The 18,025-nt window shown below is 50.3% G+C and overlaps 7 protein-coding genes across 7 annotated transcripts; 4 read left to right on the top strand and 3 right to left on the bottom strand.

Moving 5' to 3' along the window:
* Positions 1 to 736: 736 nt before the first annotated feature.
* Positions 737 to 1,871, top strand: UREG_00233 (uncharacterized protein; the record flags this gene model as incomplete). The annotated part of the gene is made up of 2 exons (XM_002540674.1): positions 737 to 1,475; positions 1,534 to 1,871. The coding sequence occupies 2 exons, from the start codon at positions 737 to 739 to the stop codon at positions 1,869 to 1,871; spliced, it is 1,077 nt and encodes a 358-aa protein (XP_002540720.1).
* A 961-nt stretch (positions 1,872 to 2,832) lies between these two features.
* On the top strand, positions 2,833 to 4,294 carry UREG_00232 (uncharacterized protein; the record flags this gene model as incomplete). The annotated part of the gene is made up of 2 exons (XM_002540673.1): positions 2,833 to 2,894; positions 3,076 to 4,294. The coding sequence occupies 2 exons, from the start codon at positions 2,833 to 2,835 to the stop codon at positions 4,292 to 4,294; spliced, it is 1,281 nt and encodes a 426-aa protein (XP_002540719.1).
* Positions 4,295 to 4,937: 643 nt separating this feature from the next.
* UREG_00231 (uncharacterized protein) lies at positions 4,938 to 6,528 on the bottom strand (the record flags this gene model as incomplete). The annotated part of the gene is made up of 2 exons (XM_002540672.1): positions 4,938 to 6,110; positions 6,241 to 6,528. The coding sequence occupies 2 exons, from the start codon at positions 6,526 to 6,528 to the stop codon at positions 4,938 to 4,940; spliced, it is 1,461 nt and encodes a 486-aa protein (XP_002540718.1).
* A 1,727-nt stretch (positions 6,529 to 8,255) lies between these two features.
* On the bottom strand, positions 8,256 to 9,934 carry UREG_00230 (cysteine desulfurase; the record flags this gene model as incomplete). Its single annotated transcript, XM_002540671.1, has 2 exons — positions 8,256 to 8,573; positions 8,822 to 9,934. 2 exons carry the CDS (start codon positions 9,932 to 9,934, stop codon positions 8,256 to 8,258), a joined length of 1,431 nt encoding a protein of 476 aa, XP_002540717.1.
* Positions 9,935 to 10,203: 269 nt separating this feature from the next.
* UREG_00229 (uncharacterized protein) lies at positions 10,204 to 11,121 on the bottom strand (the record flags this gene model as incomplete). Its single annotated transcript, XM_002540670.1, has 5 exons — positions 10,204 to 10,273; positions 10,333 to 10,427; positions 10,491 to 10,605; positions 10,681 to 10,874; positions 10,951 to 11,121. 5 exons carry the CDS (start codon positions 11,119 to 11,121, stop codon positions 10,204 to 10,206), a joined length of 645 nt encoding a protein of 214 aa, XP_002540716.1.
* Positions 11,122 to 11,888: 767 nt separating this feature from the next.
* UREG_00228 (uncharacterized protein) lies at positions 11,889 to 12,668 on the top strand (the record flags this gene model as incomplete). The annotated part of the gene is made up of 2 exons (XM_002540669.1): positions 11,889 to 12,141; positions 12,211 to 12,668. 2 exons carry the CDS (start codon positions 11,889 to 11,891, stop codon positions 12,666 to 12,668), a joined length of 711 nt encoding a protein of 236 aa, XP_002540715.1.
* A 3,131-nt stretch (positions 12,669 to 15,799) lies between these two features.
* UREG_00227 (uncharacterized protein) lies at positions 15,800 to 17,719 on the top strand (the record flags this gene model as incomplete). The annotated part of the gene is made up of 2 exons (XM_002540668.1): positions 15,800 to 16,270; positions 16,361 to 17,719. 2 exons carry the CDS (start codon positions 15,800 to 15,802, stop codon positions 17,717 to 17,719), a joined length of 1,830 nt encoding a protein of 609 aa, XP_002540714.1.
* Positions 17,720 to 18,025: the final 306 nt, after the last annotated feature.

Genomic DNA, 18,025 nt, shown 5'->3' with positions numbered 1-18,025 from the left:
GCCCAAATCTTCTTTTTTTTAACACTTCTCCAGACTCAAGGGTCAGAAGTTGATATCCTTGATTCTATCAGTGTCAGGCTGCTCGGTTCAATCTTTCTTTTATGTAGTAGGCATGCGTGAAACACACCCTTCCAGCATGAGTCCGTTTTGCAGGAATCCGGAACACTTTCCAGCATGTTTGGTATTTGGGTTGAGGCCTCCCGCTATAATATTGTTCTCTGCATGAATATGGATCTGCCTTAGTATTGTTCTCTGCATTGTGGCTTTCGGCCCTGACGGCTCGGCTGCTTACAGACAATCAACCATCTACTTTTAGTTCCACTCGCCCATTCAACTGCCTCCCTTCACAACACCTTCATATTCTTCTTTTATGTATGATTTTGTTTGTCCTACTCTTCCAAAATGATCGCTGCTGTGCTGTCTGAGATTGTCTGTTTGGCCTTCAATATGCCACAGGTAAAATGGGCTTGGTTTTCGCTTAATGAGCCGTCCTGCTTTTATCCTGGCATTGTTTGATGCTATTATTTCCTCGCAGCATGTAGTTTATCAACAGAGCAAACGCTCGAAGGATATTGCATACTCCTTCTTTACCATCGAGTCTTCTTGCTCTGCTCGAAATTTGCTTCTTCATACTCTCCTTGTCAATTCTTCAACATAGAGCTGATCTTCGAGATACCCAAGTTTCTAAGTCCTCCATCTTGATTCGCTTCTATTGCACCTTGACTCCTTGAGCACCATGGGTTTCAATCCTTTTACTCAAGAATTTTACATCCGTCATATCAACGGCAACGAGATTACCACTTCCCTCGCGAAAGTCGATTTCTACATGCAGGACAACGCCAAACAATGCATCAGTTTCGGCGCTCAACTTGGGGCATCTCTTATGATGCTGATTGTATTGTTTCTGCTCACGCCGCCGGATAAAAGGCGGTCACCTGTCTTCTGGTTGAATTCCGCAGCCTTGCTACTTAACTCTGGACATATGCTCTGTTCATCCCTCTTTTATACGAGCGGGTTTGCATATGCCTATGCCCTACTTGCGTCGGATTATTCTCAAGTTCCCGTCAGTTCTTACGCGAACTCCATTCTTGGCACCATTCTCATCGGCTTGTTGGTGATCTGCGTTGAAGCATCGCTCCTCTTCCAAACCCAAGTTCTCTGTTCGACGTTTCGAAGCCTCTATCGCTATACTCTATTAGGCGTTTCGATGTTGCTGGTTCTTGTCACTGTTGGATTTCGCCTGGCACAAACGGTTGAGAATTGCAAGGTGACAATCGGATTAAAGTCGTTCGAGACTTTCATATGGCTTCAAAGCGCAACCAACATCTTGACCACAACGAGCATCTGCTATTTTAGTGCAATTTTTGTTGCAAAGCTTGGGTTCGCTATCAACACTCGTCGAGAGTTGGGTTTGACTGGGTTTGGGGCAATGCAGGTGATCTTTATTATGTTTTGCCAAACTATGACCGTGCCAGGTATGTTTCTTCCACTGCTCTACTATATTGATGCGGTGTTTTCTAACTACGATCCTAGCCATTTTCTCCATTCTACAATACTTTGTTGAGCCCGCAGAAATGTCTCCGCTTTCCCTTACACTGGTAACCCTGTCGTTGCCTCTATCGTCAATGTGGGCAGCGCAAGCAGCGAAAAACGGCTTTGAAAACAAAGGCGCATCCGACCCTCGTCCTCTTTTTGCTCGAGGCTTCTCTGAAGCGACACATGGACTCGGAACTCAGCCATCGATGGCAGCGACCTTGGTTCCAAGTCGTACTCTCACTACGGATCAATTGGATAAGCTCTACCCCGAACTTGAGGCTGGCGAGATTCATGTGGAACGTGACTTTACTATCAGTAGTGACAAGATGAAATAGAAGCACCAAGCGAAATTGCGAATATGGGTGGACTTAGTCAGGGGTTGCTTCTTCTCGAGTTTTATTCGACGGGCCTGCGGTTAGGAAGACTAGTCTCACCAATCTCATCTTGGGGACATGGCTCTGAATATTTGTTTAATTTTTCGATTTCATTAATTAGTTGAACCGGAAGTTTCAAATTGGCTCTCGCGAATATCAGTTTGCTTCAGTGTACTCCATATCTTGTATCTATTCTCCGCTACGAATGTTTAAGCCTGCCCGGCGGTTATCTAGCTTCACTTAGCCATAGTTGGTCCCAGTCATATTTGGGAAGACTATTCCATCAATTTATCCATCCACTGTAATCCCGAGGCAGCACCGAATAATGAATAACGTCTTAGGGGAAGGTTCTCATCGGCTGCCAAGAGACTCGGTTGCTGACATCACATCTCATGCAACATCTCAGTGAACTAAACAGAGATGCCTTTGCGGATGAGGGTGCAGAACGATCATGGCTCCGGTGCCACAGAAAACACTAGAGTGGCTCTATCGTGTTCTTACAAGTGTGTGTATTCCGTCCTTTCAGACTTGGCGTGTGCATCGCAGGATACTCATGGGCCTTCTCACTTAGCACGATCACGATCGCGATCAGAGATACTTCGACCCCAACCGGGCGTATAACGATATAGCGGTCTTACTTACCCAGTATCCGAATTTCTCGCTGAAGACGGACGTGTATAGTGAGTGAAAACATATACCCATTGCTGCAAACCCCATGTTAATCTCTTCCGGCGCGGGGTGGTAGCATACGAGGATGGCACTTCCGCACTGCTCCTTAATCTCTCCGGCACGTTGCCTGTCTCTTTTCGCGGCGTGGTTTATCGGTTTCCGATAACAGTATGGGTGCCGACCACATATCCGCGAAGCTCGCCAATCGTATATGTGACCCCTACGCAAGACATGGTGGTTAGACCCGGGCAACATGTTAGCGGAGAAGGACGAGTGTACCACCATTACCTGGCGCATTGGGCAGAGGCAAGCAATGTAAGCGTGAGGTATATCGAACTGAACAGATGTACGGGCTGACACGTTGGTTTCATGAGTTTTAGAGGTCTACAATTGTGGATTTCATATATATCCTACGAGACATCTTCGCCAAAGAGCCTCCTGTGACGTCTAAGCAGGCTCAGATGAACAGGCCCATACCCGTCCAGGCTGACTCCAGACCTCCAGCTATTCCTCCACTCCCTCCACAACTTGCCAGGCCGGCACCTCAGCCCGAGGCCACCGCGCAGCCGACACAATTTCCTCCGAAACTACCACCGAAACCCGGAAAGCCGACTGAGTCGCAAAATCATCCTATACCACCGGTTCCCGGGAAATACAGCCAGCCACCACCTCTTCCTCCGTTAGCCGATGGATATCATGACCCAAGAAGGACTCCTGCGCGGCAACCGCCGCTACCTAACCAACGCCATGAGCTAAACCGTCCGTCACACCAAACTAGCAGCTCGGCCGCATTCCCAGTATCAAGTCAGCTCGAGCACGGACATGGTCCATTTTATAGGTATCAGCAAGAAGGCGTTGGCCCTGTAAGCCCAATCACTCAGGCTGGAACACCACATCCACCGATCTCCCAAACTTCATATCGACCACCTCAATTCGTTCAGCCTGCTCCCCTGCATCCCCCACAACCTCACATCCAGGCGATTCCACATGATCGACACCCTTCTCACTCGCAGCACCCTCAGCAGGCAATGCTGAGCCACCCGGAATCCGCCCGTCGAAAACAACCTACTCCGGACCTTCTCACCTCGCCTTTTGACCTCGAACTTCCATCCCAAACCATTATAGCTGCGCCGCCACCGATTCCACCAAACCCAGAGAAGGACTTTCTCTTGAAAACACTATCCCAGACCCTTACACAAACCTTGCACGATAATATCAACAGAACCAAGTCCGGCATCCAACCACTCAATTCCCAATCCCAAGCCCTGCACGCAGCCGCTGCTACCCTAAAATCAGAAATCGCCTCCCTAAACACCCTACATACAACTCTACAATCTAACACATCCATCCTCCAACAGTCTCTTCACCGTGCCGATGGTGTCATCGCCGATGCACGCGCCCGTATTACCGCGTCACCGGCTCCCCCAGGCCCATCGATAGAACAGCAACCAGCTGCGAGCCGCTCCCCTTCAGGCCTTCCTTCCATTGATGAAATTCTCGTTCCTCCTACCGTAGTCGGGAAACAGATATACGATCTCGTTACCGATGAACGTGGGATTGAGCGGGCGATCTACGCGCTGCAGACTGGGCTGGTCAAGGGCCGGGTTGGGCTGGATACATGGGCGAAATTGACAAGGAGCTTGGCGCGGGAAGCGTTTTTGAAGAAGGTATTGATCAGAAAAGCTGGGGTTGGGATGGGTTTGAGTGTTGATTGAATTTTGCGCGCGTGAGAATGCCGTACTACGCGCTATGTCGCGACAGGGAGCTGCTTGTATATACCTGGTCAAAGCATCATTCGGATTCAGAGACCTATCAGTTCACCCAGCTTTACATATGCATGATGAATTTGAAATACTACATACTTCAACATGTATGCTCTCTATCAGGGCTGTGGTTTTCAATAGGTAGATCAAAGTGTAATGCATACGATATAAACAAGATATATACATTGACAGATTTAGGAGATCTAACCTCCAACAAGTAAAAGGCATCGGGAACAAGTCATAGACTCAGCTGGGTATCGGCATTGATATGTGATCGCAAACCACCAGGTTCTCGAGCGCAATGTTTGCAAGACGAGGCCAAATTAGAGACAACAAAAAATTATATGACCGAGGGGGGTGCATCATAGAACGCCAGATCTGAAATCAGCGAGAGTTTTCCACTCCAATAAGTCTTATGGCACAGGTGATATATAATGAAAAAAAAAAAAAAAAAAAAAATGAAACCTCCAGCTTTAATATGCCACACGCAAAACATGGGTAGGTGATACTCGTAACGAATCGTGATAAAAAATGCTGTTGATAGCACATATATAAGAAATCTTCAGGCGCATTTGCATGCACTTTGGTCACATCTTCACCAGTGACACAGCCCGCCTTCACTCTCCTCCATCGACCACGTCCCGGCCAACCCCAGGATTTCGACTCTGCCCTCGATCGTCTCGCCGACTTTGGGCAGCTCGATGACCTTGGCCACTTCAGGCCTCCTCGTGTCAAGCACATGCTTTCCCCACGAGCCAATGGCTGCTTCACCGGTTTCGTCGCGGGCCTGCTTGAGGAACGGAATGAGCGCTGTTCCGCCTGTGCCACGGAGTTTCTTGCTCCCTGAGCCTTTGCCTTCGGTCGACGCGGTGGCGAGATTGAGCGCGGGCGCGCCAGCCGCGAGAGGTCGCGTTCCGGCAGTTCGTTCTCGCGACTTGACGATGATGTACCGGGACACCATGGTGATGTGGGTTGAGCGAAGCGCCTTGACCATCGCAACGGCCGCGTTGAATGCCATGGTCAGTTCCTGGTCGGACTGGTGCTCCTCGACGTACTCGCGGATATTTGCGACACTGGCGGTGTGTTCGAGGAATCGCCGGTGCGGACCCGGCATGTAGTCCCGCATCTCCATCATGAAGCCGTGCCATCGGCGACGAGTCGTTGCGCCGTCCTCGGCGGGTGGCTGTGTGCTCTTCGGTTCGCCCGTCGGGCGATGCTCGACTCCCAGCACAATATCGAAGAATTGGATGAGAGAGCTCTGCGCATTGCTACCGCCGCGATACTTCCTCCACTCCGCCTTGCCTCCACCTTCGTCAAGGAGCACGCCCCTGGGGAGGCCTGCCTCTTCCATGTTCATACTTCCTGCCAGTAACGGTCGAATGCGGTGGTAGAAAACGTGCGGGTCGCAGTGTCGGTACATGCGCTGCAATATGACATTGATGTCATCGACGGCTTCCGCAAACTCCTTGAGAGAGTCCATGACCCGTTTGCTGTCACCTTCACGGGCTGCTGAGATGGCATCAAGCATAAGCGGGAGCGTACTTGCGCCACGCATCTCGATGGCAACGGATATCAAGTAGAACCATTCTTCATCCATAGAGCCCGTCAGGGTACAGAGGGTAGAAAGGTTCTCAAGCTTGTCGGCGGGTTCATCGGGGAAGATTGTGCGATAGTTCCAGAGGCAGACGCCGGCATAGGTGGCGACGGGAGGCAGCTCCAAATAATCCGACACTTTCAACAGAGGGACTGTAAGGGGCGGAGGAATTCTCTAAGGGCAAAATGGTCAGCGGTGAATCCCGCGTGGTGATGGATGCAGCATATGCCAAGGACGACATGGGTGATTCCGGTTCTCTTCTCACGATCTCGTCGAAGCGCTTGGGGGGGATAACACAACATACCTCTTGAGGTTTATCGCCGGACCATATATATGCATGCAGCATCATAACGAGGACAACATAAGCGCGTCGCCATTCGGCAGCCGTGTGGAGATGGTCTGTGGAGAGAGTGGGCATTCGTTTTATCGTGTCCCAGAGTCTGCCACTCAACACGAGCGACTGCAGGTTCTCAATAACGTGCTCCCATTCTGAATAGTAGCCGGGAAGCCGTGTCAGGGGTGGTTCAGAGGGGAGGAAGCCATGCTCGGCATCGATCCCGTACTCAGACAACTTGGGAACCGGCGGCAACATCGGGCGAGGAGGAGAGTCGGCGGGCGACGAAGAAGCCAAGATGAAAGCGAGGAGGAGATATGAACTGTGATCAAGGGCGGATTCACATTCCCAGGTCGAAATCAGCAAAGGAGACGGATAGCCGGACGATAGAGAGAAAAGTTTTCGACGAGTTCTCCTGAAGCAGCGAAGAGCACGAAAACCACACTTTGAGTTCGCGAAGACCGGGGAAAGAAGGACGGGAAGATAAGGAACGATAATTCTTGTATTACGGCTTGACTGCGACAATTCGCGGGCGGATGATGTGAAATGGTGAAAATTCTGTAAAGCCCGCTATCCAGCTACGTTTGAGTGATTTTTTTTATATAACTATATCTCTCGCCCTGCAACATCCGAGTGCGACTTGAAGCAGCGAACTTGGTTGCCATTATTCCATCCAAGGAGCAAGCCGGAATCAATAGCCTGTCCAACACCCAAACAGCCAACGAGAATCCACGCCCGCGCCGTTCTGGATTTGCCATCCGCATCACGAGCCCTGCGATGGAATAGACTTCAGATTCCATTCCATCCTCAAAGACGATGACGAACAGCCAGCATGGTCGCGGCAAGACGGGGCTACTCACGGGGGAAGCATGTTTTCTTTTTTCTCTGCTAACTAAATAGGCGCCGAGCAATGACCGCAACCGCCTGGAGAATCTTCTCGGCCATGCACATCTCCCATATCAAATGGCTGCACCGGTTATTTCTCCGAAGCCCAAACTATCCGGGATTCAAACTAGGCCCAAACAGCCAATGATCTCGCCCTCGGCTTTGCGCAGAGGCCTTGAAGACTTGATCGTTTATAACCACATGCTCTCCCTCGACTTCTCGGGCGGAGTTCACCGGCGTCGCTTTGCCAGTTAAAACACCGGTCTACTCCGTACAAGTTCCAGACTCGTTCCCTGGCTTCCGGAGTTGGTTCACCGGGTATTTGTCAACTCCGAGACGAGAGTACAGGCTGAAGGGCTTGTGGGATGCGGAGAAACTCTGACGGATCTTTCCGCCGCGGAAAAGACTTGCAATCTGTGTCTCCAGCCTGGGATTCAATCATTCATAGACACACTACTTGACTAAACAAGAATGCTACGGGTCAGATGAAGCCGGCCACGTTCAACTCCATGAAGAAAGCTATACCTTTTGTGGCCGCTGTGGCACAGACCTAATGGCGTGCATTTCATAGCAAAGCTCTCTCAGTATCATACACAAGTCATAAGCAGCATGTAATTATGTACAGTGGAAAAGGAATGAATTCCAGGGTAGCATCGTCTCCGATTCTTCCTCAAAGGGTATCAAGCAACGATCTGCCTTTCAAGTTCTTTTCCACGTGGATCGTGGAAGAATGAGCACACGACTCATAGCCAGCTGGAGGTTACCGCTTTACATTCCCGCACTGTCTCAAGGGTGGGAATGAAAAGCGCCTAGAACATCCATCCATCGCGAACGAAGCGATATTTTGGTCATGAATTTGAACCGAAACGCCAAATTAACCGTGCGCAGACTTAAATGCACCAAGACAGACATACTCCATTTTTATAGTCAAACAGCGGCATGGTAACGGCGCATCGGGGGATGCTCTCGAGGAGCCATTATTCGAGACGCAAACTCTCAATGTTGGCTCCATTCAATCGTATTCAAGTCAACGCCCTCTTGAACCAGTTCCCATAGTGGACTCAGGTCGCGTAGGAACTGCACCCTCTCCTGGACAGCTTTCAATACGTAATCGATTTCACTCTCGGATGTGAATCGACCGATTCCAAAACGAATGCTGCTATGCGCACTCTCGTCACTGTTCCCAAGTGCGCGGAGGACATAGCTGGCTCCAGAGAGGCAGAGGTACAGGCGCTACCGGATGACAACGCGATATCCTTTAGCGCCATGAGGAGCGATTCACCCTCCACATAAGCGAAGGAGACATTCACGCAACCAGGGTAGTGGCGGTCCGCGTCGCCATTCAGCGTCGTATGTTCCATAGCGAGAAGGCCGTCAACAAGCTTCTTCGAAAGCCGTTCGATGTGCTTGGTATCATACTGCATTGGAAATGTCGTTAGCCAAATCTACCTCATTTCAAGTTTCGAAACGCATAATTGAGAAAGATGAGGGTTTTCCCTCGCAAAATCATAACCCCTGCTATGTAAATCAAGAAGTGGTGGAAACACGAAATCGTGCTGCTCATCCACCAGGTTTCAGAAAGCCATGCATATTATAGCATTTAATCATTTCAGATATAGAATGGTACTCGATGCCGTGGAAAAGAAGGAAATAAAATGCGGCTTACCTGCATATCTTCGCTGGCGATTCGACAGGCCTCTCCGAAGCCAACGACAAGATGGGGTGCAAGCGTGCCGCTGCGAAGGCCCCGCTCCTGGCCACCACCGCTGATGATGGGATCGAGACGGACTCTCGGCCTGCGCCGAACGTAACAAGCCCCGATACCTTTTGGTCCATAGAGTTTGTGACTGGATATCGACATCAAGTCAACATTCCAGGCATTGACGTCAACCGGAATCTTACCGACTGCTTGGGCAGCGTCGGTATGAAAGAAGACCTTCTTAGATCTGCAAAGGGCACCAATCTCCTTCATTGGCTGAATAACACCGATTTCGTTGTTGACTGTCATTATGCTGACCAGCGCGGTCTCGGGACGAATTGCCGCCTCCAGGTCCTCCAGCCTGACTAGTCCATTGTTTTGGACAGGCAGATAAGTCACTTCAAAACCCTCATCCTGCAAATGCCGACAACTGTCAAGGACACACTTGTGCTCCGTCTGTGTGGTAATGATGTGCTTCTTCTTTCCAGATCGACCGAAAAACCTCGCCACGCCCTTGATGCTCATGTTGTTACTCTCGGTAGCTCCACTGGTGAAAATAATCTCCTTTGGATCCGCGCCGATGAGGCTGGCAATATATTCTCTAGCCTGCTCGGTAGCCTTCTCCGTTTCCCAGCCGTATGCATGCGTTCTCGAATGGGGATTACCGTACAAGCCAGTGAGGAAGGGCAGCATCGCATCGAGAACACGAGGATCGGTGGGAGTCGTAGCTTGCATATCAAGGTAAATCGGGCGAGCTCCCTGGTCCATTACGGTCGCTTGCTTCAAGATTCCGGCATTCGGACTCAACAGTGTGTCGCCAGTTACTGTAGTGCCTGGTACCCGCACAGCATCTGGCTTGAGCCCGGTTTGCTCTGTAAACAGTCGCTGCTCTGCTTTGACGGCGGAGTCAACGGTCGTCTGAGCCTTTCTATCCTTGGTTTCCGATACATAGCGCCGTTGGGATGTGCGATGGAAAGAAGCTGTGCAGGATAAGGGTCTCAGCAAGCTCTGTGACGGTGGCAATTGCCTCGAACAGGCCCGCGAGGCCTGTCGGATGGCATGGGGTGCCAAATTGGACATCTTGGCAGATGGATCTCACGGCTCCAGGTGATGAAGCAGGACTGAGATGGGAGGAAAGGAAGAGTGAAGAGAAGCGGTGTTGTTGGGGCGAGGTTGGCAACAAAAAGGAAAAGCTCGATCTGATAAATGCACTGCTGACAAATCCAACTAACTTGCACTTGTTATCTGATTGGATCTAGTAACGTCAGAGTCTAACCAAGTTTGGAAGCCCTAAGTCCGATTGATTACTAATGCTACATCTTCGATCGAGACATCTTGTTCCCAGAGAGTCAAGCCGTCCCTTTGATGCCTCCTTGAACAGCCTGCCAGGATGGGCGGGCGGCCAATTCCTTGAACCATCTACATATACAGTTAGGAATAATGTTGCCATGGTGTCAAGAAGGCCACTTTGGACTTACTTTGAAACAGCGGGCCTCTTCTCGATCGCGTCGCATGGCACCAGGGGAAGGAGTGCGCCATAGGGTAAGTGATACAAATCAGCCAGCGTGAGAACCTGCTTAAAACATTCGCATTAGCACTGCCTCAGTCGCCCATGCGATGGACAATGGTAGCATACATCACCGCCGATATATTTTTGCTTGCTCAGGATCTTCTCATACACGTCCAGCTTTGCGTTGAGAGTCTCAACGGATTGGCTTGCAACCGCCTCATCGCAAGTCATACCGTACTTTCTAAGGGGTGGAGACAAGACAGAACATATCAGTCAAGTGCCGGGATAGGTCTCACGCTCATTTTGCTAGACTCACTGCTTGATAAGTTTTTCAAATACCAATTTGGATGCATACGGGTCAAAGTTGGAACTTTCTATTGCAACACCCTGCAGGAAAAGCCCATACTCTTTAATGCCCTTGGGGATCAATGGCGTGCCCTGGTCGGCATACTTGGTAGCAATGTACTGAGCAATGGCTCGACTCTCGTAGAGGACAAATCCATCATCGTCCTATTGAGTGTATCCGGTCAGCACCACTGGCAGCTTCATCAAATTGGCACTCCCTTCCAATCCAGCACACACATACAATATAGGGAACCTGGCCGAACGGTTGATGCGCGACGAATTCCGGGGCCTTGTGCTCCCCCTTGGCCAAATCAATGGGGAAGAATTCAAACGGCACCTGCTTTTCGTGGAGCACCATCGCCACACGCTTGGTGCAGGTGGAAACAGGAGAGCCATAGAGCTTGAGGACCATCTTGAAGGTAGAATGTAGTGCCTGCAAACGTCGCTGTATGTGTGTTTCGAGGTGTTATTAGCAGATCGAGGGATGCGTGTCTGCATTTAACCATCGCTTCGAGTGCCGGGTGGAGTGAACTGGAGACCAGCCCCGCGCGACCATTCATGCTTCGAGCTGTCCGGCATTCTGAGCTTCTGGTGCACATTCAACGTCACTCGGGAACTCGGGAGTGTTTGGCGGCTAAACTTCTATCCGCTGGCCATAGTGGAGCTCTGTTTCTCAAGGGATTTGATAACGATCTAAGCCCACTGGGCTGCATCTAAGAAATATGAACTTGAGTCCGACTTGCCCTCAAGTTCTGAACAGAGTTGGGCAACTGGACAGGATGGCTGTCTTAAGCTCAACACGAACGGCCGCCTCCTTCGGCCCCTTAAAAACAGGGGAGACCTGGGGCGGCCTGCAATCCTTGCTGCCACTCAGCCTGAGGTCAACGTCAAACTTGACTACTTTGGACCCCAGCGGCTAACCAACACTCTTCAGTTGCATACCCTGGAGCTGGTTGGCTGCTGAACCATGCAGTTAGCGCTGAGCCCAAGCGAATAGCGAACGAGTTGACCACGGAGCATCTTTCCTCATGCAAGGGGTTGAAATCGCAAATGGCTTCCGCTCTGCTGGATCAAACATGGGGGCAATACAAGCCGCACACATACTACTTCACTTTCTCTGGATTGGTGTTTTTTGCTATTCTATCACCTGAATGATCGCGCTGAGAAACTGAGATCACCATGGCTCCAACTACGCAACACAACCTGGAGGCACTACCACCTGATGGCATGGAAGTGGTCCAACCGGGCTTGGAGCCGGTTGCATCACAAGGCGATTTCAGGTATTCCCAAGATAAATATGTTCCTCCTCCAGCACAAACGATATGCGGTGTACGCAAGACAATCTTTTGGCCGGTGATAGCTGCGGCGCTTGTGGTAGTTGCGGTGGGCATGGCCGTTGGGCTCGGAGTGGGATTGTCCCAAGCCCGTAACAGTATGTTTCTATTGCAAACTCCTAGGACTGGAAATTTTGACGGCCTCTGACCCGCTAACTACTGTATAGGCGCGCCTACAGTCACAGTCGTATCTAACTCTGCAGGAGACGTAGGCTCCGTAATGCCTTCGATGACCGTGCCGTCAAACACCCCATTCGCATCAGAGACACCGTCATCCACCACCCGACCGCTACCGCCAGGTGAAACGCGAGCCCCAGAAGGCGTCTGTCCCTCTAAGAACAACACCATCATCGAACGAAACCTCGGCGAAAAGAGCTACCGCATCCTTTGCGATTCCGACTTTGGTGGTGGGAAACAAACATTAGCCTCTGCTTACATGCCGACGTTCGAGGACTGCTTGGATTTGTGCAATACGATGAATTACTTTCAGAATCGCGCTGATATTGGCTGCACTTACAACGTCGTGGGCTCGGGCCAGCAGAGACCAGGCACCTGCTGGTGCCTTGGCGGTAGGGACAAGCGGGTCGAGAGGAATGTTGGGAACGAAATCGCCGCGCCTTTGTGACACCCAGGGCCCGAACAAAGATTCCTATTATCATTTTAAAATTTACACCTGGTTCTCTATCATCAATGAGCGAGTGCCAACTTAATGGTGACCCCCTGGGATAAATTCGGGAATTCGAAAACCCAGATGCCCGATCTGTTCGCCCGTTCAAATGAGACGCAACAGCGCCCTCAACAAAACTTATATACCCACTTGTTATATTTGCGAGAAGATATTTTGTTCCCTCTTTGGTGTAATTTGGATAAGTCATGACAAAGATGTGATACTCTTGATCATTCAATATATCTAAAGTTCAGTCCATTGAAAAGAATACTATTCCTCGTTTTCACAGGACACTGTCTTGACATTCTCCGCCAGCAGGTTATGCGTATGGCCGTACTCGCGTTTCCGGCGAGTGTGGGTAAAAGTCACTGGCCCCTTTGCGGATTTCAATACTCCGCATAAATATAATAACTTTGACGATACCAGAAAACGGGTGGAGGGATGGCAAAATTCTACAAGAGGACGGAGATGTGAAAAGGAAGAGTAAGTGTTGTAGAGTTAACGAGATTTCATCAGAATGCTAGGGGTACTAATTGAGAAATAGTGCTTAAGAGTATCGGCAACGTCGAGATATGCCAGCTGATCGGGTCCACCCATAAGCATCCCCAACGGAAACACTTCTGTCGCTGTGCAATCGCCTCCATTCACACGCCGGGTCATGACCACCTGGTTGTGTATCCACGCGTCCCTTTTGCCCTCGCCCGCTCCGTTGCTTCGAGTTGCCACTTCGATGAACCGCGTGAGGCGTGAGATGTCTCCAAAGTATCACCAACCATGCTATCCATCTTCTCACTAGGGAACAGTCCTAAGCCACTGAGCCGAGCGAGAGCGGCACCCTTCCTCTAAAACACGCGCGGGACATCAAATGCATATATGTATGTACAATTCCGTGACGGTCATCTCAGCAAGTGAAATAGCGCTTCCGCTCTGAAGGTCTTTGACTGGAGAGGCGGCTGAGGAGAGTGATAACGGGCCGGAAAGCTAATCGGAATCTGCACTCTGGACCTTCAGGACAATGATCACGATGGTCAAAATAGCAGCTGCTGTGAATGCTAGACCGTAGCAGACACGAGTGATAGAGCTTTTATCGTCTTGTGAAGACGGCAGCTCCGGCTGGGGAAGGTCATTGCCGCTCTGGACGGGGGGCTCTGGGGACTGGACACCATCCATAGCGAGGATATCGAGACCGTTGGCATAAAAGGCGGAAAAGAGTAATAATAAGAGGAATAGAGGGCTCTACCCTTGAATGGAAATATGATCTGATGACAGAATGCTGCCGATAACTTCCTGGGTTGAGATCAGCAGCTTGCGGTTCATGGTCTTGATATCAATTCATAGGCGCTTTGAAACTGGGCATGTACGGACTCTAAGTAGTAGGCAATGCCCTCCTCCACAAAATGTAGACGAGGAGAACCTGAAATCTTGTGTTGCCAGCGCTATTGCCGGTGGAACATACAACGGTCCAGAACTATCAATGTTCTGGAGACATCTTGCAGAAATGGAAGGTCTGAGTGACCTTGTAAGTTGCTTCATACCCACCCCCCGCCCCCAATGTTGTGGGCAATTTCAACATTTGGCACCTTGAGGCTCCGATTAGTTTCGGCATAACTAATGCGCTCAAGTGGCGGTTGCACAGCAAAACAGAACTGCAGATTTCATGTACACAGGGTATTTATAGATGGAGGAGCCAGCCAATTGGAGAAAAGTCATTGGCTAAATATAGATTTCAGTCAGCATCCAGCTCTTTTGGAACGCGACACTCGATGGGTAGCGGCAACGGTGTCACAGAATGCGGCCTAGCCCTTATGCAGATATCTCAAAAGAAATACACCAACAGGAGAAGACATGAATCAATGAAATGGCTCAGTCCGCCTTGTCACCTTGTGAGCCTTATCCATGCTCAGTTGGCAGATAACATGATAAGATGGTATCACAATCTGGCGGAGAGCAGCACAAGGGGCACAAAGTACATCAGAATCCATACCTTCTGATGGAGACAGGCATGCCAAAAATGCCCGGAGAGATGTAGTAAACCCGTAGCCTGAATGGCAATCTGAGAGAGATGGGATATCATAAAAGGTTCCGGGCTGCGGATTTTTTTTACCGCTCTTTTCAGTGTGCGAATGGGCGTATCGCCCGTCACGGCTTCTTGTATAACTACCTAGTTTGCGCCTTGTCAACGGTGTTCCGAGGCATAGTTAACTACATGTTCTAGAACCACTTTGCAGAGCTCAACTTTGCCGTTGAATCGCCCTCAAACCAAATTCTGCCACCAACCTAAGAATGCCAATGTTGGAGGTCAAGGACTTCTCCGGCAGCAAAATAGCTTATTTATGGCTGGTTATCGTAAGCCGGTCGGGTTTCTCGGTTTCCCAGACGCTGTGTGGCTTCAGACGCTCATTCTATCGTTGTGATAAGGATGTTGCTGACGATGACGAGACTGAGGCACCGGCTATTCATTCGAGCTAGAATAGTCATAGACTCAGTTAGTTAGCTCTTCCATCAAAGCATCCGTTTTTTTGTTTCTTGACGAGCCTGCACAAGCTTTCCGGGCGGTCGCCTCACCTTAACGCTAAAAATGCCAATTTTGCGTGATGCTTGATTGGCGGGAGAGAAGCAAAAGAGCGTCTCTCCAAGCAGGGGTCCTTGACAGCGAGTTTCAACACCTCTCTCACTTTCGAATACTGACGGCATTCGAATTCTGAGCTTGCAGGTCGGAGTTGTGGTTTGCTGGTGAAAAGTCCATCATGGCTTCTCTCTGCCGCGAGTCTAGACGACGTCGCCCACTCTCCTCCACCCGGTTGCTGCCAAAACTCAATTCTTCAGACTCGCGGAACTTGACCTCCACAGGAATCCCGGGAAATGCTATCATTGGCCTGCAAGAGTGCATTTCCATCCGCTCGTTTTGACATTTTCTCTAGCCTCTGCACCATCCGAGCTGCCGGTCAAATGGCCACTCGCTGGTTCCTCGTGAGCATAAACAACCCCTCCCTACCCGCGAGCCTTTACTTTCCAGATCCTGACCGCTGCACAGCTGTAAATATTCTCGTTTCGTGCGCTAGCCAGAGTCTTCGGGCTCGATTTCCGAAATGGATGACAAGAGTCGTGATGGCTTCGAATCGGACAAGGCGAATGACGAAGGGCCCATAGCGGTAGAGAGGAACGACGAGGGGCTGATTCCGGCAGAGAAAAACGGTGACAATTTGATACCGGTGGAGGGGAGCGATGACGGGGCGTTGCCTGTGGATAACAACAAGGATGGTCTCATGCCCGTGGCATCGGTCATATCTGCGGACAAGGACGGGGACGGCCATCCCAACACGTCGACGGATAGAATCTTCAATCATGCGAAAGCTGCCACCGACAAGGAGCGCAATATGACCTTGCTCCAGGGTATCAAGCTTTACCCAAAGGCAGTCGCGTGGAGCATCCTCATTTCGACATGTATTGTTATGGAGGGCTACGACATCAGTTTGGTGGGCAATTTCTACGCCTTTCCTCAGTTTAACAGGAAATATGGTGTGCGGCTGGAGAATGGAGATTACCAGGTTCCGCCAAGTGTAGGTCATTCTACGTCCCTTCCTCGTTTCCCCCTTTCTTTGCTGGATAATCTAGGGAATGCAGAAAGCCAATAATCCGTTTTATCTCAGTGGCAATCGGGCCTCAGCAATGGTGCAGCTGTGGGTGAAATTATCGGCCTTTTCATAAACGGGTGGGCGTCGGAACGCTTTGGCTATCGCAAGACTATCATGACCTCTCTAGCGTTTCTGACGGCTTTTATTTCGATCTTTTTCACTGCTCAGAATGTGCAGTCGCTGCTCGCGGCCGAGATTTTATGCGGTGTCCCATGGGGCGTATTCCAGACTCTCACCATTACCTATGCTTCCGAAGTTTGTCCGGTAGCTCTACGCGGATACCTCACGACGTATGTCAACTTCTGTTGGGGTCTGGGACAGCTGATTGGCATTGGAGTAATCAAATCCATGTTGGATCGCGAGGATGAATGGTCATATCGCATTCCGTACGGTCTACAATGGATGTGGCCTGTTCCGCTTTTCATTGGCATTGCCTTGGCCCCAGAATCGCCCTGGTGGCTAGTCCGGAAAGGGCGTGTTAAGGAGGCAAAACACTCCCTTCGACGCTTGACCAGTCTGAACCGAGAAACGGAGTTTAACGCCGATGAAACAATTGCGATGATGGTGCATACAACGGCATTGGAAGAAAAGATTACCCGAGGGAGTAGTTACTGGGACTGCTTCAAAGGTGTTGATTTGCGTCGCACTGAAATCGTCTGCATGGTGTGGGCGATTCAGAACCTGAGCGGCAACTCATTTTCAAACTATTCAACGTACTTTTTGCAGCAGGCGGGACTGGAAACAAAGCATGCGTATTCCTTTGCGATGGGACAGTACTCTATCAACATGGTCGGCGTTTTCGGTGCCTGGTTTTTGATGACGCTTGGGGTCGGCCGCAGGTCACTCTATCTCTACGGCTTGTGCGGCCTCTGCGCTATGCTTCTCGTCATGGGATTCCTGGGGTTGGTCCCCGAAGCGCACCGGAACCAAAGCTCCCTGGCCACCGGCAGCATGATGATCATCTGGGCGTTATTTTACCAGCTGTCGGTCGGAACCGTCTGCTATTCACTTGTTTCGGAACTTTCTACCAGGAGACTCCAAATCAAGACTGTTGTGCTCGGCCGGAACCTATACAACATTGTCGGCATAATTTGCAATGTGTTGACTCCTTACATGCTCAATCCAATCGCTTGGGACTGGGGTAACTTCGCTGGCTTCTTTTGGGGTGGCATCTGCTTCCTCTGCATTATCTACACGTATTTTCGGGTCCCCGAGCCACAAGGTAGGTCGTTTGCGGAATTGGACCTCTTGTTTGAGCGTAAGGTCAGTGCGAGGAAGTTTGCAACAACGCACGTCGACGTTTTCGAGGAAGAAGTTGAAGGCAATGTCATCCAGCAATACAGAAACGAGACCACCAAGAGCGTCTGGGCATGAGTCCCATCCTTGCGTGTCTGTCTGTTGGCTGTTCAGCTATGCGAAACCCGCTGGCTTGCTGATGCGGGAGATGGACGTCAGCAACGGCTTGTTTGATTATCCTAATGTCACCGGTTCATATATGTAATAATAACTAATATAGTATCTACTATTGCTGTTAACGGATAGCATTTGAAAATTCATCATTTCACCTCAGGATAGCCAAAACTTCTCACAAGGCCGTCAAAAGAGCTTTGGGCTAGAAGATTCCACGCTCCTTTCGGCCCCCTTCATTATCATTCCGAAATTTGGTATCTCCCCGCTTTT

The sequence above is a fragment of the Uncinocarpus reesii genome, genomic scaffold, assembly GCF_000003515.1.
Source record: "Uncinocarpus reesii 1704 scaffold_1 genomic scaffold, whole genome shotgun sequence".
Lineage (NCBI taxonomy): Eukaryota > Fungi > Ascomycota > Eurotiomycetes > Onygenales > Onygenaceae > Uncinocarpus > Uncinocarpus reesii.
Note: the sequence above shows the minus strand (reverse complement) of the source record. Positions and strands in the feature narration are given on the sequence as shown.